This window comes from Pangasianodon hypophthalmus, chromosome 4 (genome assembly GCF_027358585.1).
Source record: "Pangasianodon hypophthalmus isolate fPanHyp1 chromosome 4, fPanHyp1.pri, whole genome shotgun sequence".
Classification (NCBI taxonomy): domain Eukaryota; kingdom Metazoa; phylum Chordata; class Actinopteri; order Siluriformes; family Pangasiidae; genus Pangasianodon; species Pangasianodon hypophthalmus.
In genome coordinates this window covers 3,529,975-3,556,796 of record NC_069713.1, presented here as the reverse complement: position 1 = coordinate 3,556,796, position 26,822 = coordinate 3,529,975, and the positions used below count along the sequence as shown (strand labels likewise).

The 26,822-nt window shown below is 38.6% G+C and overlaps 3 protein-coding genes across 3 annotated transcripts; 1 reads left to right on the top strand and 2 right to left on the bottom strand.

Annotated features, from left to right (window-relative positions):
- Window positions 1–4: 4 nt before the first annotated feature.
- On the top strand, window positions 5–5,541 carry LOC113523993 (immunoglobulin superfamily member 1-like). The gene is made up of 7 exons (XM_053233243.1): window positions 5–17; window positions 785–1,081; window positions 2,656–2,946; window positions 3,593–3,868; window positions 4,385–4,633; window positions 4,862–4,984; window positions 5,495–5,541. The coding sequence occupies exons 1-7, from the start codon at window positions 5–7 to the stop codon at window positions 5,539–5,541; spliced, it is 1,296 nt and encodes a 431-aa protein (XP_053089218.1).
- A 4,689-nt stretch (window positions 5,542–10,230) lies between these two features.
- Window positions 10,231–13,334, bottom strand: LOC117597090 (nuclear factor 7, brain-like). The gene is made up of 7 exons (XM_034303805.2): window positions 13,210–13,334; window positions 12,244–12,833; window positions 12,045–12,140; window positions 11,701–11,934; window positions 11,459–11,606; window positions 11,323–11,349; window positions 10,231–11,222 (listed from the first exon to the last, which is right to left on the bottom strand). The coding sequence occupies exons 2-7, from the start codon at window positions 12,829–12,831 to the stop codon at window positions 10,690–10,692; spliced, it is 1,626 nt and encodes a 541-aa protein (XP_034159696.2). The 5' UTR covers window positions 12,832–12,833; window positions 13,210–13,334; the 3' UTR covers window positions 10,231–10,689.
- A 2,634-nt stretch (window positions 13,335–15,968) lies between these two features.
- On the bottom strand, window positions 15,969–26,620 carry LOC113523990 (uncharacterized). The gene is made up of 13 exons (XM_053233242.1): window positions 26,470–26,620; window positions 24,177–24,733; window positions 23,986–24,081; window positions 23,685–23,912; window positions 23,443–23,584; window positions 21,227–21,253; window positions 20,581–21,132; window positions 18,589–19,145; window positions 18,413–18,508; window positions 17,663–17,896; window positions 17,426–17,567; window positions 17,069–17,095; window positions 15,969–16,979 (listed from the first exon to the last, which is right to left on the bottom strand). Exons 2-13 carry the CDS (start codon window positions 24,729–24,731, stop codon window positions 16,429–16,431), a joined length of 3,207 nt encoding a protein of 1,068 aa, XP_053089217.1. The 5' UTR covers window positions 24,732–24,733; window positions 26,470–26,620; the 3' UTR covers window positions 15,969–16,428.
- Window positions 26,621–26,822: the final 202 nt, after the last annotated feature.

Sequence of the window (26,822 nt, the reverse complement as noted above, 5' to 3'; positions counted from 1 at the left end):
ACAGATGCCCCGATTTGGTTCGATTTCGATTCACGAGATCCCAATGCGATTCTTGATTTGACTCAATTAATATAAAGTCAATACAAAATTGTTGTGTGTTTCATCGTCCAAAGTGAAATTATGGAAACTAAGCACAGAATTAAACCTGGAGGATGTCTTACATGACATTAGGCAGATCATGCTCATCCCTTTTGCCTGAATTGAGGGAGGGAGCACTACATAATGGCCAAGTTTCATGTAGCATCTATGGTCTGGTGGTGTTCTGGGAGGCGCTATATCATACCATTTCCATACCATACTATCTTGAGAACTGTGAGATCATTTTTCTCATAATTCCTTGGCTAATTCTGTAATAATTTGCAACTTGTGCCAATTACCTCCACCCACTTAGATTTTTAGCTAATTTACATAATATGTAAATCATAGGATTTAGGATTTTTGTCCCGTCTTCTTGTCCTAAAATTGATGTCAAATGACTCGTGTATTCCCTATGGGGAAAAAATTATTTTGGAGCATTGCTACACAGTAATTCAGATCTTTCCCAAAAGCACAAGCACCCCATTACCATATGGGATCTACAGTACGTCTCTGCTGGTTCTATAATTAGACAACATATCAACTAGAGTATTTTGGGATTTTTTTTGTCAGTATTTCAAATTGTATGTTTACTTATAATTTAATTATTCATGATGTTGTTTGAAATGATTCTGTTCTAGTGTTTAAACGACTCTGTTCACCTCTGCACTCTTGGGAATTACTTTATTAATAATAGAATATTTTATAGGGAGTCCTCAAGCTGTGGTGTTGATAAAGCCTGATAAACATGTGTTCGTTGGAGAGACTGTTACTCTCAGATGTGACATACAGGGAGGAGGAGACACTGAGTGGACATACAGCTGGTATAAGAATAATAACTCACTCTACCTTGAAATATTCTACGGATTTGACACAGATAGCACAATGCAGCAGTTGAGTATCTGGTCTGTTAGAGACTCTGACGGTGGTGACTACACCTGCAGAGGACAGAGCAGTGACTCTCAGAGCTCAGAGATCAGTGATGCTGTTACACTGACTGTATCAGGTGAGTCTGTGGCAGTAGCATCTGGATTGTGTAGTTTTATGATTACAGTATAATTGTGGTGAATGAATCTGATTGATAGTACACAGCAAAAATGAATAATTCACCCTCCTTTGCACTTTTCCCGCATTTTGTAGTATTACAGGCTGTAACTGAAATGGATTTAATTGGGATTATACAGTGCTGTGCAAAGGTCTTAGGCACATGCAAAGAAATACTACAGAGCAAAGATGCCTTCAAAAATAATGAAATTAAATGTTTCTACATTAAAAAAAATACTGTAAACAGCAGTAAACAGTAACAAATGAAACAAAGTCAATATTTGGTGTCACGATCCTTCGCTTTAAAAAGAAATAGTAGTGCCAGGTGCAGTGTGTGCAGTTTTATAAGGAAATGAGCTGGAAGTGTTACTGAGCATCTTGCAGAAGCAGCCACAGTTCTTCTGGAGACTTTGACTGTCGACTCGCTTCTTATTTCTGCAGCGAAACCCAGCAGCCTTCATTATGTTTTTATCTGAAAAGTGTCTCTTATGGAATCTGCTGCTTTCTTTACTGACATACAAACATTTTTCTGTAACATTTAGTTTTGTGCTGGAAAACTAATGTTTGGAATCTAAAATGTTTTTGTACTGAATCAATAATGTAGAAGTTATAAAATAAAAACCTATAACAAAGTTTGTACTAAAAAAAAAATAGGGTGCCTAAGACTTTTGCAATGTACTGTATGTTTGGGTTTATATTATCAGAGACATCACAGCATCAACCTTTTTAGCCTGCGATGAAGGAATACATCATTAGTACGTATTGTCAGGTGCTGAGTTTATGGCCCTGAGTTTATTGCACTATTTCACCCACTAGTGGAACAACAGAAAGTAGCTCCCCTTTCCAATCTTTGGAATTGATTGTGAAAGGCTGTAGAATTTTCAGCCTTTTTTTTTTTTTTTTTGCCATGACTTTACTGTAGGAAGTCATCACATTTTTTTTAAGAAAATGCAGATAAGTGCAGATGAGATTCACTCTCCTGTGTGAGATACAGACTAGTGGATGTATGGTGTTACCACTTATTTAGCAAAAGTAAACCACCCAGTGATGATGACACGAAGAATGAACACATGCCTAATGTCTGTAAGCCTGATAAAGAAATACTCATTAAACTACGGTAAAATAAAAAAAGTACAGTGTATGGCTGAAACCTGAGACTTTAAATGTAAGAAATCATCTTCACGTAATTACATTATAAGAAACAGTGTGAATACTCCATACTTTGCATGACAAATAAAAAGTAATTACAAATATTAATACTGTAAATACTGAACATAACATGTCTCAAACACTGGTTGCATGTATGTAATTAAACATATGAACCCACAGCCATTTATAAAGTCATATTTACAGCTGAATAAAAATAAAACAATTTCATAAAATATGGTAGAAGAGATGATGAGGGTTCAGCACAAATTCACTGTAATGATAAAATATATTTACTGCATATAAATAAAAACAGACATTCATGGCAAGACTGTTATTGTGGATAAAGTAAATGATTAGATTTATAATTTTGTATTTCCTGTGTAACAGAGAGCCCACGGCCAGTACTGAGTGTATCTCCACAGAGCTGGCTGACTGAAGGAGACTCAGTGACTCTAAGCTGTGAGGTTACAGACTCCTCTACAGGCTGGAAGTTCAGCTGGCACACAGCTGTTCCTTACAGAATAATAAGAGACAGTCATGGTGATATCGTTTATGGAGGCTTCTACACTCTCAGTCCTGCTGCTCTTAATCACACAGGAGTTTATGTGTGTGAATCACAGAGAGGAGAATCAACCCGTTACAGAAGTTACAGCAACCAACAGCCACTATGGATCACTGGTGAGGAAAAATATCCCTGCTGGGTTGGAGTGTCGAAAATAGACATGTAATGTAATATTAAATTAACACAGTGTTTATGATTAATGTGGACAGTTACAGCATTGCTAACGTTTGGTGTAAAAATCTTTATATTCACTCTCCTGAGTGAGGAAGGTTTAAGGCAGTCGAATAGCCCTGAGCACTGGTAGAGGATTATTCTCATTCAGATAGCACAGTTTAATTAAATGAGGTGTAAACGTGCAAGTGGGGGCAGTCGTGGCCTAATGGATAGAGAGTCGGACTTGCAACCCGAAGGTGAACCTGAAGTCGAGTCTCAGGTCCGGCAGGGATTGTAGGTGGGGGGAGTGAATGACTAGCGCTCTCTTCCACCCTCAATACCACGACTGAGGTGAGACCCTTGAGCAAGGCACTGAACCCCCAACTGCTCCCCGGGCGCCGCAGCAAAAAAGGCTGCCCACTGCTCCGGGTGTGTGTTCACGGTGTGTGTGTGTGTTCACTACTGTGTGTGTGCACTTGGATGGGTTAAATGCAGAGCACAAATTCCGAGTATGGGTCACCATACTTGGACACAAGTCACTTCACTTCACTTATGTTATGAAATCAAAATCATAATAATACATGTGAATTATAATTTTCTGTGTTTAAGGTGAATCTCCTCCAGGCTCTCTGATCATCAATCCCAGCAGAACTCAACACTTTACTAAAGCCTCTCTCTCACTGAGCTGTGAGGACCAGAGTAACTCTACTGGATGGACAGTAGGGCGATACACACATAGAGGGGCAGAGTCAGATTGTTCATGGTGGGGATCAGTTACAGGATCTACATGTAAAATCAGCTTCCTCTCCACATCACACACTGGAGTTTGCTGGTGTCACTCTGAATCAGGAGAAAACAGTAATCCTGTCAACATCACAGTGCATGGTGAGTCTTCATGTAGTGTGTTTATTGCTAAAGGAGAAGGGAAATTTCATTACAGAATATTCAGAACTCTGAGTTTCCACCTGGGAAAATCAGGAATGTTTTGAAAGTTCGGAATGTTTCATAATTTTAATATTACCTGAAGACAGAAACAGAATGGCACAGTCGAGTTTCTCTCATGAGCTGAATCAGCTACTGTAGAGCAGCTAAAACACTGAATGAGGCTGTAATGCGGCTCTACATAACTCTAGTTTTACATTCCTCATTTAAAGAGTTTTCATCCCATTCAACACCAGAAAACACTATAACACTAATGGATTTCACTGTGGAATCAAGGAGTGGTGTTCAGAGTTTGTTCAAATAATGATAACAACTAATCCAGCCTATGTAGCTTTCGCCTTATACTATATTACATATAAATTAATCCATTTTATGATTTTATTATAAATAGGATATTGAATTGTTGAAATGTTCATGTCGTAATCCTTTTTGCTGTACACGTGATTTTCTGTGTTCTAGATGGTGATGTGATCCTGGAGAGTCCTGTCCATCCTGTGACTGAGGGACATCCTCTGACTCTACGCTGTTTATATCGCAACACAAATTCCTCAAACCTCCCAGCTGATTTCTATAAAGATGGATCAGTTCTCCAGACACAGACTACAGGAGAGATGATCATCCAAACTGTCTCAAAGTCAGATGAAGGTTTCTACCACTGTAAACACCCAGAGAGAGGAGAGTCACTGAAAAGCTGGCTCTCAGTCAGAGGTGAGAAATCATTTAAATATTCATTTAAATACAACTGTGACTTAATGTGTTGAACTCAGTAGCTTTACATAATGTAATCTATAATTCTTAGTTTATGGAACTCTGTGTACAATATGCTATGTTACATTTGTGCACATAATTGAAAATGAATTTATTTGTACAGCAGATTGAGCTAAAATATGCAATTCAGCATGAATAAAGTGTTATAATAATGATTATTTTACACAGCTTCAGGTCCATCACGTGCAGAAGCTCCATTCTCAGTGCTCATGCTGATCAGTAGTGTAGTGACGGCCTCTCCGTATCTGCTGGTGACCATCATTCTGCTGGTCAAATGTTACAGAGCTCGAGGTAAGAACTCTTTCAGTACATCTCTACATTTCACATAACAAGCACACTAACCTTAATTAGTCTGAGAAAAACATTTTCGCCTCAGGAAAACCATTTGTCCCAATATTAGCATTTTAAAATAATATAAATAAAAATCCACACTTGAGTGTTAAAGCACTTGTTCTAAAACACACTCACAGTAAGATTTAAATATAAGTAGGATATGATATAAAACACAGCATATCTGTTTCTCCTCAGATCTGAAAGTGAATTTACACAACAGCTGCTTCAATCAGTGTGACAAACAATCTCAAAAACTGACAACTGACTTTAATCATTAGTTGTAATAAGTGTAAAAGAATCTCTGACCTACATTTTGCAGTTACTGAAGATGATTGAATGAATGATTAATTTTTTTCTAACACATTTTTCCTCAATCGCTGTCACAAACACAGTTTGGTTGCTTTTCTGTTATAAACACCTGGAACTAACTTGCAGTTAAACAAACAATTTTGTACATTTCTTTAACAGCTCGCACGGATGAAGACAGAATCGAGAATGCAGTCATAGAGGAGTGAGCAAAGTTCATCAATACAAGAGGATCCATTTGATGTAGAAATAATTTCATAATTCCTTTTTCTTTAATGTTATTTTGTAGATTTTAAATAATACTGATTTGTCGCCTTAATTTCATGCTGTTAGTAGCTCAGCATCGTACACACTTCCTTGTTGTTGACTGGATTTGTTTAACTAGACTGAAAAACTGACTGAAAAACCTCTTCATGAGTTGAAATGTAGCAGGCTTTATTAGAAACTACACCCATATTGCTAATACAAACTACTGAAAAATGGAGCTATGTATAAAAATTGCTGTAATTCCTACATGATAAAGCTAAAATTTATTCAAATCTGAGAATGTACACTTAAAACTGTGGAGTACAGAGGCAAAAAAAATGCCTTTGCCCCAAACATTATGAAAGATACGGTATGCGGTACAAGTAATTCAAAGAGAAAACTCTGAGCAACTACTCTTTTGTACTCTGCGTTTGTAAATATCAGCATTCTGTATTTTTAAAATAGAAAAAGTAAAAAGCATTACCACGAGAATGTGTACTTTATTTCGATTGCTAAAAGCAGAAACTGGATCCTGCAGTATTATTCAGTGTAAGTAGAGGATCTCAGTGCAGTAAAGTTCAGGAGTAAATGAGGAATCAAACAGAAGTGTTATTACTCTTACTGCATGTCTACACACTGGTACACTGATGTACAGGACTAACACAACACTGAAAATGTCCAAAACACAACACAGGAAATTAACATTACAGCAGTGGCAGTGATTCAGACAATCAAAAGCTACTTATAAAGTGAAATACAAGGTTTCACTGTTAAATCCTGCTAGATATCTTCCTCATAAGTGCATTTCTTCCCAGTCCTGGCAGAGGGATTAAGATAGTCAGGATTAGAGGTTTGTAAATCAAGCTTGTATCTAAATCATTGTTGTATATGAGCACTAACACAGTCTACACAATTGGGGAGAATTTTTGGTAGGTGTCTGCAGTGAGGAACATCACACACTTCTTCCAAGGGAAAATTGCAGCAGGAAAATTGTTTCATGCTTATTTTACTGTATAAATAATTTATAGTGATTAAGTGATATTCACTTAAAAAACTGACTCTGAGGCTGAGCTCAAGTGAAGCTCGACATTTTAACCAAAAAGGAAGATCAACAGGTGCGCTTTTGGGACAGTACATTAGTATCCAATGTCCAGTCTTATCTGCAAAGGGCTGGTGTGGGTGCAGGTTTTCATCCGGATAAGACTGGACACCCCTGGTATAACACATTAGACTCACCTGTTCTCTCTCTCTCTCTCTCTCTTTCTCTCTTTCTCTCTCTCTCTCTCTCTCTGTCTTTCTCTAATCAGCTAATCTCTAGCTAGTTGCTCTCTATAGTCATCAATAATCTATGATGCTAGAAACAACACACAGATAAGCAGAACTTACTCTCGTTTTATTACAATATCATATCGAATATCATATGGCTCTAGCAATAGAGAATATCAAATTTAGAAACCAAAATTAACTTTATTTTCCAGGTTTTTGGAGTCAGGGCCAGCATTACCCGTGGGCCGACGCCCCTGATCATACGTTATTGTGTCATCATTTAGTGCCGCTTGTTTTAGAGGCCACTTTTTAAAAAAAAAAAACAAATACAAGATTTCGAGAATAACGTAACATTTTGAGGAAATAAAGTCATAATATATGATACTACAAGAATAATATTTAGAGAAAAAAAATAATACTATGACATAATGGTGCATATCACAGCAACAAAAATAGTCTAAAGAAAGATGTTACTTTACAAATAATGAACTACTTAATACTTCATCTTCTTAAAATACTTAATCAGGTAAGGAAAATGATTACAGGAGATGAAATGAAGACTCAGGAGAGTGCAGCCTCTGGTGGTCAGTCGTGGCTTTGCAAAGAGAGAGAGAGAGAGAGAGTGACAGAATCTTGCTTGGATGCAAGCTCCGCCCACTAGTCCCTTATTTACATATCCTATGTATACAACACTCTAATTTACCCTCATGGCTATCTAATTTACATGAAACACACCCTCATTTATGCAGGTGTAAAAGTAGTGAGCCAATAAAAGCAAAGAATTTAGCAGACTACAGTTATCCAAGATCTGAGAAAGTAAATACAGCAGGAGAAAAATTTATTTCAGTGAAGCTGCGTTAGAGATGCATCTCAAAAAAAAAAACATTATTTCATAATAATAAAATAATATTAACTGCACATTAAAAGCTGTATAGTATGTCAATAATTTTTTAGGTTTTACGTAAGTTTGCATTTTGTATTTATTTTGTGTGTATGGATTTGGCAGCTAACTGCACAGACTGAAAATAAAACAAAAAAATAATTAAACAATAACTTTTTTAATTCTTAACTATTTAGTCCTTATACGTATTTGATATAGAAACAACCTTCAGAACATTAAAAATTACAGAAAATAAAGCTACCCAATTAAATTAATTCACTCTGGGAGGATGTTATTTTGGGCCCAAAAGCTTAAAAGCTGAACTCCTACTTATTTTACCTAATTACTGCAAATAAGAAAAAACATGTTATTAGATCTGACCCATATTAAAAGATTTTTTTATTAAAGTAATTTTTTAAAGTGAAGATATATTCTGGTGGATGTGATTTGAAGATCATTTATAGGAGTGACGTTGGATCATGACAGGATTAGACCACTTTAGCACGGAGGATCATCACAGTGCGAGCGGCAATAAAACAATTACATTTTACAGTTCTAGACTTCAATTCTACTTTTTTCATTTATACAGAAAGAACTGCTTTTAAAAATGAATCTTCATTTAATTTTTAATTGAAACTTTACACACCTGACAGATCATACTAACACTGTTTTCATTTTTTTAAGGAATAAAAGTCATTTTTAGAAATTTATTTTATATTTGACTAACAGGACAGATGATCAGTGGTGCTGAATTTTTACCTCCATCATTACTGCAATATAAATATGAGATTTGGCATCAACATCATAGAAGGAGATCAGACCCTCCTCATAATCTACAAACACTCCCACCTTCTGAGGAGCCTGTTTCATGTACCTCTTTCTGCTTAATGCTGACGTCTACATCCATGGCACGACATTCACATCCCTTATTTTTTCTTAAATTATATTTTACATCTTTGACACTGATGATAAATAAATTTTTTAAAAAAATAAAAAGTTTGCACAATGCCTGGAACCAGAGAAGTGATTCTTTTCGTGATCCATTCAGCTGACATCTGCTTGATGTAAAATCAAAGAAAAGAAAAAAAACTGTCCAAAAACATATCAAGTATACATACTTATTGAGGTAAATCATATTTTTTTATTTATTTTTGCTTACAAAACCCCTTACACAGGTGAGTATGTAAGTTCTATGCTTAGGCGTTTAAGAGTAGACACTATTACTTGGATAAAATAAGACTACAGTGTAAATATTTTTATTTTATTTAGTGTTGAGTTCACAGGTTCACAGTAACAGATCTGGCACGTCCTATGTGAGTTCACAGTAAAATTGTAATTTTTTCAGAATTCAGAAAATGCAGCAGCAGAGGTGAAAGAGACGCACTAATATTACACTGAAACATCCAAGACTTCTCTTCCTACCACAGAATGCATTCACTATTTTATACCTTTAATACTTGATTGAAATAGAAAGTGCACTCAGTGTGTACTCAGTTTATACCATCACTGCTCAGCTCTTCTCCAGGCTCTGCTTATGGTCATGTACATTCTTTAACATTATTATTATTAAGACTTGTTAATTATTCTTTGTGCATGGTTTTAATCCTAAATAAGAGCCTCTAATGTCCAACCAAACTGAGATGATAAAAGGTATATTTTTAAAACTATAAATAAACTTCAGAGAGTAAAATAAATCTCACACAAATGCAGGAAATTGTTAATATAATTACACCCGATTTAGTGTATGGACTGTCAGCAGGATTGCATTTATGTAATCAGAAATTTGATATTAGGATTTGATTTGACTATCAGGACAGAAGATCAGTGGTGGCGAGATCATTTTAAACATCTCCAACTAAAATTCACACATTGTACATGACTGGCACAATGTTGTCATTTGCATACAAATGGCAACTCTACACAACTGTAGGTAGAGGTAAAGTTTTCTTTTTTTTTACCTTGGAAGAAAAAGCCAGACATTGCATGTCATCAGCAACGTCGTTAAAGCTGAATGTCCAATACACAGTGCTGATTACGGCTTTCTGTTTCCATGCAGTGCTTAAATGATTCTTCTTCTATTTAAGCACATTGGCTTTTATCATTAGTAATTACTGCAATGTAATAACCCTCAAAACAGTTTGATCAATATCTGAAAAAAAATGACAATATATATGTTTGTACCTTAAACACACATACAGGGCACATATATGTTGAATTTAGCACACGTGTAAACACATGTCCCCTAGATCGCAATGTGCTGGCTGGAAGAATTCATTATTTACTGAGATAGCCATGTTGATACGGTGAGACACCAGGTAGGCCAGGCCGTGCTTCATGGACCACTTGGTGTCGCCAGACCCAGTTTGAGAATGACTGAGAGTTAAAGATAAAAGTTCAGGTCAAAAGAAAACAAAAGCTGTTACAAAAGTAAAAAGATGTTTTATTTATACAGTGCTTTTTTCAGTAACCCAAGCTTACCCAAATACAAACCTAGATTAAGTTCAAAATATATCATTTTACAATTTCTTTCACTACTAGAGGCTCACGGGTCTACAGCCAAGCATGAATATTACCTTTAATCAACTAAACACTGACATCCAGTGAGAGGAGAGTGTATAGACAGACTGTATAGACACTGTAGAGTAAAATCTTAACACATAATTGCTACTGTAAATACACGATTTCCTGAACATGCCCCAGGTGAAACTGTCTGAAGTTCCAGTTTCAGAATTGATTTTTGGATTAAAGTAATTAGTGCTCATAACAGTAATTATTTATTCATTTATTTATAGTTTGTCATAGGGACAAACTATAAGGTTGTCAATACAAATCAAGTACACATAAATGCATTAAATGATTAAAAAAGATTATTGCACATTGTTAAGGCAGGAATCAACTCAAGGTGAGGCTGATAAGGTGTTCATAGCAGAAATGAAATCAATTAAAGAATTACTGTTTAATTCCATTACAAGATGACCAGAGGTTCTACATTGTGACCTCTGTTATCATTGCAGGGGCTGAATATTGGATAAAGTTTCTCAGTGAAAGTCTGACCAATGAAAGAATAGATATGAAACATGGCCTCAACATCATAGAAGGAGATCAGACCTTCCTCATAATCCACAAACACCCCCACTTTCCGAGGAACCTGTTTCATGGAGAGGGAGACACGAGGAGAGTCCCAGGCCGAATATTTATCATCATTTCGTTTCCACACACACCAGTATCCATTTTCAGGGCAAGGTTTAATCAGTCCCTTCCTGTTAACAGACTCTCTGGCCACTCCTAAAATCCAGTCTGTTTTTCCTTGAACCTGCACCTCATAGTAAAATCTCCCTGAAGAGAATCCCTCGTTTCCCAGCACATACAGAGAAGCATCAAACCTCTCCGGATTGTCAGGGAGGTTCTGTTTTGTGGATCTTTTGTGTCTTACTTGTTTCTCATCATCAGACAGGATGAGTTTAGGATGTGCTGTATCAGGATCCAGAGTCACATTCGCTGTGAGAGAGATACACAATTTAAAATCATTGTAGACAGTGTGAAATAGTGGATATGTACAGAATACATTTATAAATGTGATCAGTGGAAGCTCACATACCTGCATATTGTGAAATTCGTTTCAGTTCTGTTTGGAAATGATTAATGCAATGAGTTTAATTGGATTCATTATTTAACCACAAGAGGGCAGTGTAACATTAATACAAATGCATATTTAATAATGATTAAATACACACCAGTTTTAACAAGTTTCTCCATTTCCTTACTCAGAGACTCCTGAAGCTGAGACAGATTTCTCCTCAGAGTCTCCACACTCAGGTGAGAGTTAATACTAAAATCAGTCCAGTTCTTGGTACGTGGAGGGATTCGGAGTGACGGGGAAATCTACAGTACAGCAGGAGAGAGGAGAAATCCCTCAGCATGGGGACTGCTGTCCTGTCATGTGCTGCATGCTATTGAGAAACAGAGGGACTCTGACCTGTAGGAGGTGGAGGTGATCCTCAGTGTGTGAGAGCTGCTCCAGCTCAGTGTTTCTCCTCTTTAGCTCAGTGATTTCCTGCTCCAGCTCTTTAATCAACTCTTCAGCCTGCCTCTCTGCTGCTTTCTGCTTCTCCTCCATCACCTTAAGCAGCTCAGCCTGGCTTCTCTCAATGCAGCGCATCAGAGCACTGAAGATCTCCACAACGTCTAGTTTCTCCTTCTCTGTGTTTTTCTAACAGGAGACAAATCAAGCTGAATCATTTTATTTCATATAATTAGATCCTGATTCTGCTAATGTGTTTTTATAAAAAAGCTATTTTGTAGGTGAGTTAAGAGACTCACTTTATTGATCTCTACAGAGTGTTTGAGTTCCTCAATCTTCTTCAGTCGCTCCTGGATCATCTGCTGAACTTCTGCTCGTGTCTTTCCCAACTCAGTCTGAGAAAAATATACATCATGTATTCACTCATAAGACAGAGGTCATATTTCTGAGGCTAAAGGATTTGCAAACATTATCCTTCATTAATTTTCAGTCACTCACCTTCTTCTCTTCAGCCGCCTCCTCTATAGGAACAGTGCTGTGAGTTTTGTGGTCTGTCTCAGTACAGAACTGACACACACACGTCTGGTCGTCTCTACAGAACAGCTCCAGGGGTCTCTCATGTTTCTGGCAGATGTAGTCCTCCAGGTTCTCCACAGGCTCCATCAGTTTGTGCTTCATGAGTTTAGGTGTAGTTTTATGGAGCATCAGATGAGTGTTACAGAAAGAAACTCCACAGTGCAGACAGGACTTTAGAGCCTCCAGCTTCTCCTCAGTGCAGGAGTCACACAGAACCTTCTTAGGCTTAGAGGGAAGCGGATCTGCAGCGCTGCTGGATTTCTCCTGAACTGACTTCTTAAATGGAGCAGCAAGTGCAGAGATGAACGTATTCACACGTAGATCAGGACGTTTAGGGAATTCCGTCTTACACATTGGACACTGGCAGTGTGAACTGCTGTCCCAGAACTCTCTGAGACAGATCATACAGAAGTTGTGTCCACATGGAGTAGAGACTGGATCAGTGAACACCTCCAGACAGATGGAGCACTGGAGCTGATCTTCACACAGGACACTGCTGGAGGAAGCCATGACTGACACAGGAGACAGACATATGACTATACGAAACCTAAGAAACTTTCCGTATTTTTCCTGCTCTAATCCTATTAACTGAATTATGAATGAAATCCTAAATAGGTATATTATTATGAAATTAAAACATTAAAGTGGGAGGCACTATACACATTCCACCATTCCTAAAACCCTGTTCTTTAACCTGTTCATTGTGTTATATACAGTACCTTCCTCAGATGCAACAGCTCTACACATATTAAAAAAGTGCTAAACTTAAATACAGAAATGTTTTGGGTCAACAGAATTTTGAATATTACAGAAAAATAGAACAAATCATATAAAGATAATATTCAACAATATCAGAAATAATAATATTAGAATTAGAGTTTTACCTACAGTGGATTTAGTTGCTTAAAAAGGAGAAGCTTGAGATTTGCCGTTCTGATGAAAGAAACTCGTTTTCTGTTTATGAAAATCTGGTCTTTACACTGTAGTTTCATTTCTGCTGTGTGACATCATAAGGCCACTCCTGGGATTTCCCTTAATGACACAACTACAGATTTCTGCCACCAGTTGGCAGACATTTCCTGATGAACTACATGATTCAATTCTTTTCTCTTTCAAACTCATGAAGAAAGTGCTAAAAACATGGCATAATTATAGTTAAAAATATATTTTAGAGATATACACTGCTGTGCAAAAGTCTTAGGCACATGCAAAGAAATGCTGTAGAGCAAAGATGCCTTCAAAAATAATGAAATTAAATGTTTCTACATTTAAAAGAAAAATCCTATAAAGAGCAGTAAACAGTAATAAATGAAAGAAAGTCAATATTTAATGTGACAATCCTTCGCTTTTAAAATAAAGCAGTATCTGAGGTGCAGTGTGTGCAGTTTTATAAGGAAATGAGCTGGAAGTGTTACTGAGCATCTTGCAGAAGCAGCCACAGTTCTTCTGGAGACTTTGACTGTCGACTCGCTTCTTATTTCTGCAGCGAAACCCAGCAGCCTTCATTATGTTTTTATCTGAAAAGTGTCTCTTATGGAATCTGCTGCTTTCTTTACTGACGTACAAACATTTTTGTGTAAGATCTCATTTTGTGCTGGAAAACTAATGTTTGGAATCTAAAATGTTTTTGTACTGAATCAATAATGTAGAAGTTACAAAATAAAAACCTATAACAAAGTTTGTACTAAAAAATCTAGAGTGCCAAGACTTTTGCAGAGTACTGTATAAAATATATTTCTAGAAACATTATGCTTACACTTTTGTCCAGTGTCTGATTCCCTCTTTTGGGTCAAACAGTGTCACAGTGTAATCTATGAGATTGGTGCAACTCAGCAGGGGAAAAAAACATGTCAGGAATCCCCTCAGCACAAAGAACATTTCTCAACACAGTGTGCATGTGCTTATATTGTGACATGTTTTTGTTTTGGGCTTTTCTTCAGTTGAAGTCTTTTTCCCGTGTAAAATGTACGAAAAGTATATTTAGTACACACGTTTTTATTATGTAGAATTACACAACATGTTAAAGTTATACCTGGTGTTTCTCTATGTGTGTTTCTATGTCTACGTCCATGTGTGTGTCTCCTTTAATTAATCTAATTCCATCTTTGCTTTAAAAATGATTTTTATATGGATTTGATTATTCTCTTATTCTGACCTGATTTAATTCGCATGCTCATCTCATTCTGCCATTTTTATTTTTGAAGACATCATAAGGGCTTGTTTACATTTCATCAGAATAAATGGCAAGTTGTCTCAACTACGGAGTTTCAGTGTTTAAAAATACAAAAACAAAAAAAAAACACACAATGCAGTGACAAATCCAGCTACACTTGTTCCTAGGATTTTTTTCCGGCTTGTTCCTGCGTATCATTGTGATTATGAATTTGCAGTTTTTGATGGTGCCTGCTCGTGTTTTGCCCTGCTGTTGTTTATAACCACAATTTTTGGAAAGTCCCTAATAAAGAAGCCTCTGAGTAAACTCTCGCTACACTCTGCTTGCATCTGGGCAACGTTTGCTCTCTGCGATGGTGAGAAATGAGCTCAAAAGTGAAGTGGATCAGGACTGGCTTCGTTGGAAGCACCTATAAAACCTTACTCCAGGGCCTGGAGCAAATTCTTCAGCAAAAGTGTATTAGTGTGTGGAGTTTTGCTCACAGGTCAAGAATATAATGGACTCTGCTTGGGGTTGGACTGTCCTCCCAGTTTTCTTTAAAATGTCCAACACACACTGTGGCTTCTGGACGTATAGTACTTCAAATAAGAAAAATCTGGACATCTGTGCATTGTAGACGCCACAAGTTCTTTTTGAATTATTTGCAGGTTATGTGAAACACTCGCCTCTACTAGGCTCTATGCAGAGACTGCCATACCTTGCTACTTAATCTGCTACAATCCATATATCAATATGAAGCGCTTCCCCTGTGTTGACTGGTGTAATTACCCAATGATATTCATTTCGAAGGGAATCTAAATAAGAGAGAGTGGGCACAATTAAGCGCTAGGAGTGGAAAAGCATTTCTCTGCAGTTTTTGGGACTAACAGACGAGTCTCTGGTTTGAGTGTCCAGACTCATTCTATATAGTTTATCCTGAAAGATTGGGGAATTTATAAAAAAAAAAAAAAAAAAACAGCATGACTGCAACCCTAAAACTTTGACTCTTAATTTCTATGACTTGGTCTAATGCATTCCTTAAAACATTTTCCATGTCCATTTGGGGACCATCAGGTCCTGAGCGCCCCAGCTCCTCATAAGTCCAACAGATCAGCTTTTGAGGGGTCAACTGCAGCACCCAGGGGAAAATAGAGCAGTAAATAAAGACTGTTTGGTGATGGTAGGTGAGGAATTGGACCAGGCAGCCTGCCTCATACTTTTCCTGTTTTCCTGTTTCTCGTTTGTATTCCTAGTTTTCACCTCAGACCTGGTTTCTGGTTTGACGATTCTGGATTATTCTAGTTTGTCTGTGCCTGTCTGTGTTTTGACTCATGCCTGGAATAATGGTGACATTGATAGTTGGACAACCCTAAACAAAATACACCCTGATCTCATGCAGGCATGTCCTGCCTCATCACCTCCACCACACACATTACAGAGACCAGATTTATTTTTGATGAATACATTTTATTAATGATATTTAGAAAAAGGAATTTATAAGTGGATACAGGTTTATAATTATACAGTTCAAATGAATTTGGTTTGTAAACAATAAACTTTGACACAAAGCAGCTTTACAGAAAACTGGATTTAGATTTAGATCTTTAATGAGACATCAGAGGTGAGGAAGATGACAAGAGAGGAACCTTGAGAGGAACCAGACTCCTGAAACTGTCCTCTTCTGGCTGACAGTGAATAGTGGATTTATAAATCAGTTAATCCCTACAGCCCTTTATTATATTCAAACAGTACTAAATGCACTGAAAGTATATTCGGCAAGAGCATAATGTGAACAAGAGTCATAGACCAGTTATAGACCATAATAAAAAAAGTTTAATGAAATGCATGATAGTTATGATTCATTATTCATGTTTTACCAACTCTACTCATGAAGGACAAAACAGGAAACATGATCATTATGATTCTATGAATTTAGGCGACTTTATTTTTAAAACCTATTCTTGGCCTTGAGTCAATGGACAGATGATCAGTGGTGCTGAGTTTTCACCGCCGTCATTGAGGCAGGGGCTGAAGAATGGATAGAGTTTCTCAGTGAATGACTGACCAGTGAAAGAGTATATGTGATAATTTGCTTCAACATCATAGAAGGAGATCAGACCCTCCTCATAATCCACAAACACCCCCACCTTCTGCGGAGCCGGTTTCAAGGAGAGAGGGATGGGAGGAGAATCCAGAGCCACGTATTCAGCCTGACTATGCCAAGACACACACCAAAATCCATTTTCAGGGCAGGCCGTAATTTTTCCCTTCCTGTTAACAGACTCCCTGACCACTCCTAAATCCCACTCGGTCTTCCGTCTGACCTGCACCTCGTAGTAAAACCTCCCTGAGGAGAATCCCTCCTTTCCCAGCACACAGGCACAACGATCAAACCTCTCTGGGTTATCAGGGAGCTTCTTTATTAGGTTTTCACATGTGACCTCTTTGCCATCATTAGATAGAGTAAGAGAAGGATTCGCTGTGTCAGGATCCAGCGTCACATCCACTGAGACAAAGAAACACAAGTTACACTTTCTTCCCCAGTATTCAGTCTTTATACTTATGTAGTCACACAGGCAAATAAATCCCACTGACCTGCATGCTGCTGAATTCTTTTTAGTTCTGTTTGTAAAAGAGAAACACAGAATATTACCTGCTGTTAGAATTTACTTAGGAGTAATTAACTGTCTGACTAGTATAAACTCCAACAGAGAAGAGTAATTAACTCCAGTAACTCCAAACATTAACTCCAAAGAACACAGATAGTATGATAATGGATATATGTGAGGTTTATAATTCAGAATAGCTTTTAAATGAGTATAATAATTGATAAATCTGATATTTGAACATATCATATAAAAAATATATAAAAGATTTTCTGCAATTATGTTTACTTACTACATAAACCCTTTGCTCCTTAAGAACTGACTAATAAGTACTTTATATACTTACCAATCTGAACAAACGTGTCCATTTCCTTATTAAGTACTTCTTGAATTATTTTTCTCCTCAGAGTCTCCACACTCAGATGAGAGGTAATTGTGACGTCAGTCCAGTCCTGGGTGTGTGGAGGGCTGCACAGTGACGGGGAAATCTACAGTACAGCAGGAGAGAGGAGAAATCCCTCAGCATGGGGACTGCTGTCCTGTCATGTGCTGCATTGCTATTGAGAAACAGAGGGACTCTGACCTGTAGGAGGTGGAGGTGATCCTCAGTGTGTGAGAGCTGCTCCAGCTCAGTGTTTCTCCTCTTTAGCTCAGTGATTTCCTGCTCCAGCTCTTTAATCAACTCTTCAGCCTGCCTCTCTGCTGCTTTCTGCTTCTCCTCCATCACTTTAGGAAGCTCAGCTGCACTTGTCTTAATGCAGCGCATCAGAGCACTGAAGATCTCCACGCTGTCTTCTTTCTCCTTCTCTGTGTTGTTCTACAGGAAACACATTTAATTTATATGCAATGACCCATTATTTTTACACAATCAATGGGTTTTTGTACATTTCTTTATAAATGTATACGTGTGAACAGTTGTGTGTCCTCCAACAAATCTCTTAACAGTGTAGGTGAAGATGACAGAAAATAAACATCAGATATTCTAAATATTTCAAGAAAGATCATTAGGTTCTTAATTTTTCAAGCTTGATAAAAAAGCAAAAAGAAACAATATTAGGATTCTATTTAATACAGTATCTAAATTAACAAATGATATTTATGATTCTTATATTTCAAAGGCCTTAGTAACAACGATTCGTCAGTCATCTTTAATACAACTCGGCAGCGTTGTTGGGGAGCTAATAATTTTGGAACCAGAGAAGAAAGAAACAATGCTTAATGCTCTACTATGTAAGATTCCTTTCACAAGCCAGACTTCTAACATGGAGAAAACCTGACCATTATCTTCCCACACTTCTGGCCATATAATGTATGTTTTAATATGAAGACTCACTTTATTTAGTTCTATAGAGTGTCTGATTTCCTCAATCTTCTTCAGTCGTTCCTGGATCATCTGCTGAACTACTGCATGTACCATCCACAACTCAGTCTATGAGAAAGCAATACACGGTAATAATATTTGTGGATTTTTAAAATAAATTTCATTCATTCTGTCTAAATGTCTCTCACCTTAGTATCGTCACTCTCCTCCTCTATAGGAACGGTGCTGTGAGTTTTGTGGTCTCCCTCAGTACAGAACTGACACACACACGTCTGGTCGTCTCTACAGAACAGCTCCAGGGGTCTCTCATGTTTCTGGCAGATGTAGTCCTCCAGGTTCTCCACAGGCTCCATCAGTTTGTGCTTCATGAGTTTAGGTGTAGTTTTATGGAGCATCAGATGAGTGGTACAGTAAGAAACTCCACAGTGCAGACAGGACTTTAGAGCCTCCAGCTTCTCCTCAGTGCAGGAGTCACACAGAACCTTCTTAGGCTTAGAGGGAAGTTGCTTCTGAAATGGAGCAGCAAGTGCAGAGATGAACGTATTCACACGTAGATCAGGACGTTTAGGGAATTCCGTCTTACACATTGGACACTGGCAGTGTGAACTGCTGTCCCAGAACTCTCTGAGACAGATCATACAGAAGTTGTGTCCACATGGAGTAGAGACTGGATCAGTGAACACCTCCAGACAGATGGAGCACTGGAGCTGATCTTCACACAGGACACTGCTGGAGGAAGCCATGACTGATACAGGAGACACAAAGATGGGCAGATGGAGGTATAATTTAAGACCACAGAAAACATCCAACATTCAGCACAACACAATACTGTCTGACATTATTTATTTTACAAACAGCACCAGTTTAATAAAAAAAAATGCCATGAAGAATGGAAAATTGTAAAAAAAAGAAAAATACTAAACCAGTAGAACTCAAAGCCAGCAGCATCTTTAGTGATGCCTCTCCTGTCAACAAAGTACTCTACTTTATGACATAGATGTAGAGTAAAAATAATTTCAGAAAGTACTAACAAAATTCAGACATGGTATTTGATTTGCCACATTTTTTCTCTCCCAAAACCAGTTTCTTCAATCTATTCACAGCTTTGCCCATGTTAAACTTTTGATCTACAGCACTTTGACAATATGTTAGACAATACATAAACAGTTAATATTAGAAATATTCTGAACACAAAGTTACCTGTGCTGATTTTTAAAGGAAGGCCAAAAACACTTTAAACCGGATATCATCTCCTGCTGAAACGAAAGGACTTCTGATTAGGAAACCACTTCGCACGTAGCTTTCATTTCACCAAAGTGACATCATGAGGCCACTCCCAGAGTTTGGCTTTTTCATGGCACATTTCTAGTGCACAGTTCTGCCATCAGATGGCAGACATTCACCCATTATCCATTGTTACTTATATATATACAGTATAAACATTGTGTTCCTCTTACAGGATTAACAAGTAGGCCATAGCGATTTTAGCGATTAAGTTTGTACGGCTTGCTAACATTAACAGATGCTATATATAGATCCTGTATTTAGTCTCAAAACATTGATTCCAACAGGTGACTATTGTATTTGTAGGAACTGAAACTGAACATGCTGGAGTTTCATTTGCCTCTTTATTCTCAAGATATCAGTTGTTGCCAGACTTTTTCAACCACATCTATCTTAAATGAGAAGATTGGATAAAGAGATTCTGCCTTTTACTGCATTGATTACAATGCTAACTTTTCCTGACATTTTATTCTTGTGTATGATTCAGTGGGTTTCTAAGGAATGAAATGAGCAGCCATGGTGGGGACATTCTTGTTTTATAGAGAATGCTTTCAAATGTGTGATTTTTTTTATTTTGAACAAGCCAGCTCATGAACAGATTTGAGTTTACAGAGACAAGCATAGAAGAACAGAAAAAGCAGGATAATATCAGTCAGTTAACAATCCAATTCAGCTATTACAGTCAGAAATACAGTTAGCCACACATTCTCCATTCAGATCTGCTTTTACATGACAGAAGATTGTAAACGGATTTGGAAAGCCATTAAATAACATTCTTTTTTTTATTTACATGAAATATGTTCATATGAATTATGAAGTTAATAAAAATGTAAGATAATTAATGTTGTTTAAGGAATGGATTAAATAGAAGATGTTAACAGAGATTTAAATCTAGCAAATATTATTGGTCTTATTAACAGGACAGATGATCAGTGGTGCTGAGTTTTTAGTGCCATGATTACTGCGGGGGCTGAAGAATGGATAGATTTTCATCATAAAAGTCTGACCAGTGAAGGAGTAGATATGAGACTTGGCTTCAACATCACAGAAGGAGATCAGACCCTCCTCATAATCCACAAACACCCCCACTTTCTGAGGAGCCTGTTTCATGGAGAGGGGAATAAGAAGAGAGTCACAGGCTGAAAATTCTGTTTCATTCCTCAGACACACACACCAGTATCCATCTTCAGGACAGGCTGTAATCTCCCCCTTCCTCTTCGCAGCCTCTCGGACCACTCCGAAATCCCACTCGGTCTTCCCTCTGACCTGCACCTCATAGTAAAACCTCCCTGAAGAGAATCCCTCCTTCCCCAGCACACAGACACAACGATCAAACCTCTCTGGGTTATCAGGGAGCTTCTGCCTTTTGTCTCCACATGTAACTTGTTTCCCATCATCAGACAGGATGAGATGAGGATGAGCTGTATCAGGATCCAGAGTCACATCCACTGAGAAGGGAAAAACACAATTTACATTTACTGTAACAGTACATACTGTGTAATAATGAATACTTATTCATGTGATCAGTGAAAGCTCACACACCTGCATATTGCTGAAATTCTTTTAGTTCTGTTTGAAAGAGAATAATGGACAATATTATTAGCTAGTAGAATTTAATGTGCAGTAATGAAATGCTTAAAATTACAATGGGGCACTGTAACATTAGCACCAAAAGATACAATATACATATGACCTGCCTAATATGCTGTTGTTCCTTTGGCGTATTGCCAAAACATGACTCTACGAGACCTCTGAAGGTGCGCTGTAGCACCAAAATGTTAGCAGCAGATCCATTAGTCGTGTAAGTTCCGAGGTGGAGCTGCTGCTTGTTCCCACACATCCCACAGTCTCGATTGGATTTAGATCTGGGGAATTTGGAGGCCAAGTCAACACTTTGAACTCTTTGTCATGTTCCTCAAACCATTCCTGTACAATGTGTGCAGTGTGGCAGGGAGCATTATCCTGCTGAAAGAGTCCACTGCCATTAGGGAATACTGCTGCCATGATGGGGTGTACCTGGTCTGCAACAATGTTTAGGTAGATAGTACGTGCAAACTGATGTCCACATGAATGCCAGGACCCAAGTTCTCCCAGCAGAACATTGAGCAGCCCAGTCCCTCCACCGGCTTGCCTTCTTCCCATAGTGCATCCTGGTGCCATCACCTCCCCCGGTAAGCGACGCACACGCACCCAGCCGTCCATGGGATGTAAAAGAAAACAGGACTTGTCAGACCAGGTGACCTTCAAGGTCCATTTCCAGTGCTCGCACGTGCCCACTGTAGGTGCTTTCAGTGGTGTACAGGGGTCAGCACGAGCACTCTGAACGGTCTGTGGCTACACAGCCCCATACAAAGCAGGGTGCGAAGCACTGTGTGTTATGACACATTCCTCCTGTAACCATCTGTGACAGCGGCCCCACATCCTGGGAGTGAAAGGAGAGACGAGAGGAGGAAGAGGGGAGAGAAAAGGAGCAAGCAGGAGAGACATAGCATGAGGGAGAGAGAGGAAAGAGAGAAAGAAAAAACTGGTTCCCCGGTCTGCAGACATGCTGTCGTCTGGTCCTTGGCCAGCTGGGAAGTGATCCTCCACGACACAGGGCACTGACACTGGACCTCCTGGCGGATGGCTATGGCTCCTTCCCTTTTCAGGCGGATGGCAGCCGCAACTCCGCCTCCTGGTGGATGGCAGCCGCTCCTCCGCTTTTCTGGCGGACGGCAGAGACTCCTCCCCTTTTTGGGCCGATGGCAGTGTCCCCTCCCTCCTCCTCATCACAACATCATTAAAATTTTGTATGCCGCAGTAGCCCTTCTGTCGGTACAGACTGGACAGGATAGCCTTCATTGCCCTTGAGCCTTGGGCACCCATCACCCTGTCAGTAGGTACTCACCACTGATGACCAGGAGCACTCCACAAGTCTTGCCACTTTGGAGATGGCAGATGGGTCTCCGACCCAGTCATCTGGCCATAATGATTTGGCCCTTGTCAAAGTCTCCCGCATCCAACACATCAACTACCAGAACCTAATGGTTTACTTACTGTCTAATAAATCCCAGACCTTGACATGTGCCATTGTTATGAGATAATTCATGTTATTCACTTCATCTGTGAGGGGTCTTAAAGTTTTGGCTCATCGGTATACAAATATGTATGTATATAATGCATTTCTACTACTAGGATATTGATGATTTCCTGAAATCACATAGTGATATTTACTCTGATTATATTATAGTAATAATTGTACAGGTTTGCCATTTAACTCTTGAATTTACTCTTTTTAAATGGTAAAATGCCTGAGATTTTACCCCCAATTTAAGAACAAATCTTGTGCAAAAAAAAAATTGTCACGCTATAATATGGAAATTTTCTTGATTTAAACACAATGAAAAGGGCCGATCATTTAATCCAAATGAATTTACATAAAATTTGTAACAGACGAGTCTTCATGAAAGATAGTAAGACTGCGATTCTTTGAAATCACCTACAAAAGGTTCCTTCACAGGGACACTCGGCTTTCCTCTCGGCTTTCCTCTCGGTGACAGAGGGATACAGGAACTTGCTGTGGCGATGTCCGAGTCTTTTACATGTACACCAAATGACACTCAACAGCACCACTCCATGGCTTTAGGTTTTATTTTTTGTGTGTCATTTTTTTATCTGTTCTTGACAATTAAATTGTTATGTATATCACACTAGCCTAATTCTTCCTAAGAGACCACTTTACCCAAACACAAAGATCTTATGAATCACTACATACTTACTGATCTCATCAATCTGGTCCACTTCCACACTGAGCATTTCCTGAATCTTTATTCTAATCAGAGTCACCACACTCAGATGAGAGTTTATGCTAAAATCAATCCAGTTCTTGGTACATGGAGGGATTCGGAGTGACGGGTAAATCTATTGTACAGCAGGAGAGAGAGAGAAAGAAATCCCTCAGCATGGGGACTGCTGTCCTGTCATGTGCTGCATTGCTATTGAGAAACAGAGGGACTCTGACCTGTAGGAGGTGGAGGTGATCGTCAGTGTGTGAGAGCTGCTCCAGCTCAGTGTTTCTCCTCTTTAGCTCAGTGATTTCCTGCTTCAGCTCTTTAATCAACTCTTCAGCCTGCCTCTCTGCTGCTTTCTGCTTCTCCTCCATCACCTTAGGAAGCTCAGCCTGGCTTCTCTCAATGCAGCGCATCAGAGCACTGAAGATCTCCACAACGTCTGCTTTCTCTGCGATTTTCTAACAGGAGACCAATAAAATTAATTAAGGATTTTATGCTTTAATGAATGCCAAAGTCTTATTTTAGACTCACTTTATTGAGTTCTACAGAGTGGTTGATTTCCTGCATCTTCCTCAGTCGGTCCTGGATCATCTGCTTAGCTTCTGCTTGCATTAACCACAACTCAGTCTACGAGAGAAGGACAGTCATACAAAAAAATCACTTCCATAGATTCTTCTATGGAAGTTTGATCATATATTATCACTTCTCTAAATCTTTGTTACCTTCTTTGATCTAACTTCCACATCTATAGGAACGGTGCTGTGAGTTTTGTGGTCTCCCTCAGTACAGAACTGACACACACACGTCTGGTCGTCTCTACAGAACAGCTCCAGGGGTCTCTCATGTTTCTGGCAGATGTAGTCCTCCAGGTTCTCCACAGGCTCCATCAGTTTGTGCTTCATGAGTTTAGGTGTAGTTTTATGGAGCATCAGATGAGTGGTACAGTAAGAAACTCCACAGTGCAGACAGGACTTTAGAGCCTCCATCTTCTCCTCAGTGCAGGAGTCACACAGAACCTTCTTAGGCTTGGAGGGAAGTTGCTTCTTAAATGGAGCAGCAAGTGCAGAGATGAACGTATTCACACGTAGATCAGGACGTTTAGGGAATTCCGTCTTACACATTGGACACTGGCAGTGTGAACTGCTGTCCCAGAACTCTCTGAGACAGATCATACAGAAGTTGTGTCCACATGGAGTAGAGACTGGATCAGTGAACACCTCCAGACAGATGGAGCACTGGAGCTGATCTTCACACAGGACACTGCTGGAGGAAGCCATGACTGATACAGGAGACACAGAAACATATATTACTGAAGATATATTTTAATTATTTTAGGAAATAAATGTGAAAAACATTCTAAAAATTATATAATAGTACCCTTATTAAACAGAAACACATTATAATAAATTTGACAAAAGTACAAATTGCCCTATTTCAGATGCAGCAACTAAATACCACCTCGGGCACGTCTGCGAATTCACATAGTGATGCATGACACAGTCTTCTCCAGCAGTTCCTCTCTCAGTGTCATCTCTCAGTGTCGCTCAATTAGTCCTCTCCTCGTCTCTCTGAGACACTTATGTTTCTGCACAGATCTCAACATGTCTGGCAGACATCTCATCATGGATAACAGCTCATCATTTTAAACTAAATTCCAGCAAGCCCGAGCTGCTGTACATCCTTGGAGATGCATCTCCATGTCAAGATCTTGTGATCTCCTTGGACAACTCTCGGATGACACCATCTGGCAAAACCTCAGGGTAGCTCAAGACAACCAGCTATCCTTCTTGCCTCACATCACTAACCTGTCTTGTGCAGGTTTCTCCTTTACAACATCAGGAGGATCTTTTCAAACCACAGAGGCTGCTCAGGTGTTTGTTCAGTCTCTTGTCATTTCTAGCCCAGAATGTTCAAATCTTTATGTTCATAGTATTTCTTTAGTGTTGTAGTTGCAGTTGTAACCCTGGTCTTATTTGTTTATTTGATTTTTTTGAGCAGTTGTAGATTCATGTCTTGGTGGAGGTATAAGGCCCCAACAATGGTTCGAGCCCAGGGGCCCCCATCACCACCCTAACTACACCCCTGATTGTAATGCATAATAAACAAGAGAAATGAAAACATGTAGATGAAAAGTTGCAATTTTTTAATTTTTTTTTATTTTTTTGCTATATAAAATTAAATGGGTTATTTCATCTGGACTTTATGTCAGATGGCAGAGAGGGTTGCAATTTCAGAGTGACTTTATTGCAACAAATCCAAACTGAAAGGCAGAATCAATGTCAGGAAACAGACTAGAGCAAAACAGGAAAACCAGAAACAAGATGTAACCCAGATAAACTCAGTGAGATAGACTTAGAGCAAGACTTGTGCCTGTGTGAGTCTGGGTTATTTATGTATGTGTGTGTGTGTGTGTGTGTGTGTGTGTGTGTGTGATTAGCCACAGGTGAATGCAATCATGTGGTTGGTTTATAATGAACCAATCTTTGGATTATTAAAATAACCCAGAACATAGCCTAGCAGTGTGTGGTTAAATTAACCCAGCATGTGTTCTGTCATATATTCCTCTGACCAATACTGCAAATAACACTATTAATAACTGCTATAAATTAATCAGAATATGAGGCTCATGCCATTAACCTCCAGGCACTATGTAGTGCTTTGACAGGGAAACTCGCATTAACACATAATGCAATGAGACAAAAGTACCCACTGATTTCTACTACAGACACCAAACGTGCCTTTAGGAAATCCCAACAGTCAGTTTTTTATTTTTAACCTGCAAATTTAACAAGCTGAAAAAGTCCTTAGATGTGGTCAAACACATTAGTTTATCCCCACATGCAGTTTTCTGGAGCACACAGTGATACATGATGAAACATTTCATTTCAACAGTAACTTCTTATTGGATTCCCCTGGAGTTTCTCAGACAATTGAATCTCATGATTATGAATACGCTGAGTGATTGACTGATTTTTTTTTTTAACAAAGATCACAGTGAAATTAGAAAACACATACCTTACAGATGTCACTTTCCCTCTGTCCCTTTGAGAGTTAAAAACTTGAAATGAAGATTTGGTTTCTGATAAAAGGAAGTGGATTCTGTTTAAGAAACGGCTTCGCACTTTACTTTCACTTCATGTAAATGACATCATGAAGACTCTCCCAGCATTTACAGATTTTTGCCACCAGTTGGCAGACACATACACACCGATCAGCCATAACATTAAAACCACCTTCCTAATATTGTCTAGGTCCCTGTTGTGGCACTAAACCAGCTCTGACTTGTCGAGGCATGGACTCCACAAGACCTCTGAAGGTGTGTGTGGTATCTGGCACAAAGACGTTAGCAGCAGATGCTTTAAGTCCTG

Bases quoted from the DNA above. Each gene is read 5' to 3' on its own strand.
- LOC113523993 (XM_053233243.1), top strand. The intron at 1,082-2,655 runs GTGAGTCTGTGG...CCTGTGTAACAG, and splicing joins TGTTACACTGACTGTATCAG to AGAGCCCACGGCCAGTACTG. The intron at 4,634-4,861 runs GTGAGAAATCAT...TATTTTACACAG, and splicing joins AAGCTGGCTCTCAGTCAGAG to CTTCAGGTCCATCACGTGCA.
- LOC117597090 (XM_034303805.2), bottom strand. From the start codon at position 12,831: ATGGCTTCCTCCAGCAGTGTCCTGTGTGAAGATCAGCTCCAGTGCTCC. The intron at 11,607-11,700 runs GTCAGAGTCCCT...GCTGTACTGTAG, and splicing joins ATCACCTCCACCTCCTACAG to ATTTCCCCGTCACTCCGAAT. The intron at 11,350-11,458 runs GTGTGTATTTAA...ATTTCCAAACAG, and splicing joins GGAGAAACTTGTTAAAACTG to AACTGAAACGAATTTCACAA.
- LOC113523990 (XM_053233242.1), bottom strand. From the start codon at position 24,731: ATGGCTTCCTCCAGCAGTGTCCTGTGTGAAGATCAGCTCCAGTGCTCC. The intron at 21,133-21,226 runs GTGTGTGAGCTT...TTCCCTTCTCAG, and splicing joins AGAATTTCAGCAATATGCAG to TGGATGTGACTCTGGATCCT. The intron at 19,146-20,580 runs GCTAGATTTAAA...CTCCTGTATCAG, and splicing joins TAATAAGACCAATAATATTT to TCATGGCTTCCTCCAGCAGT.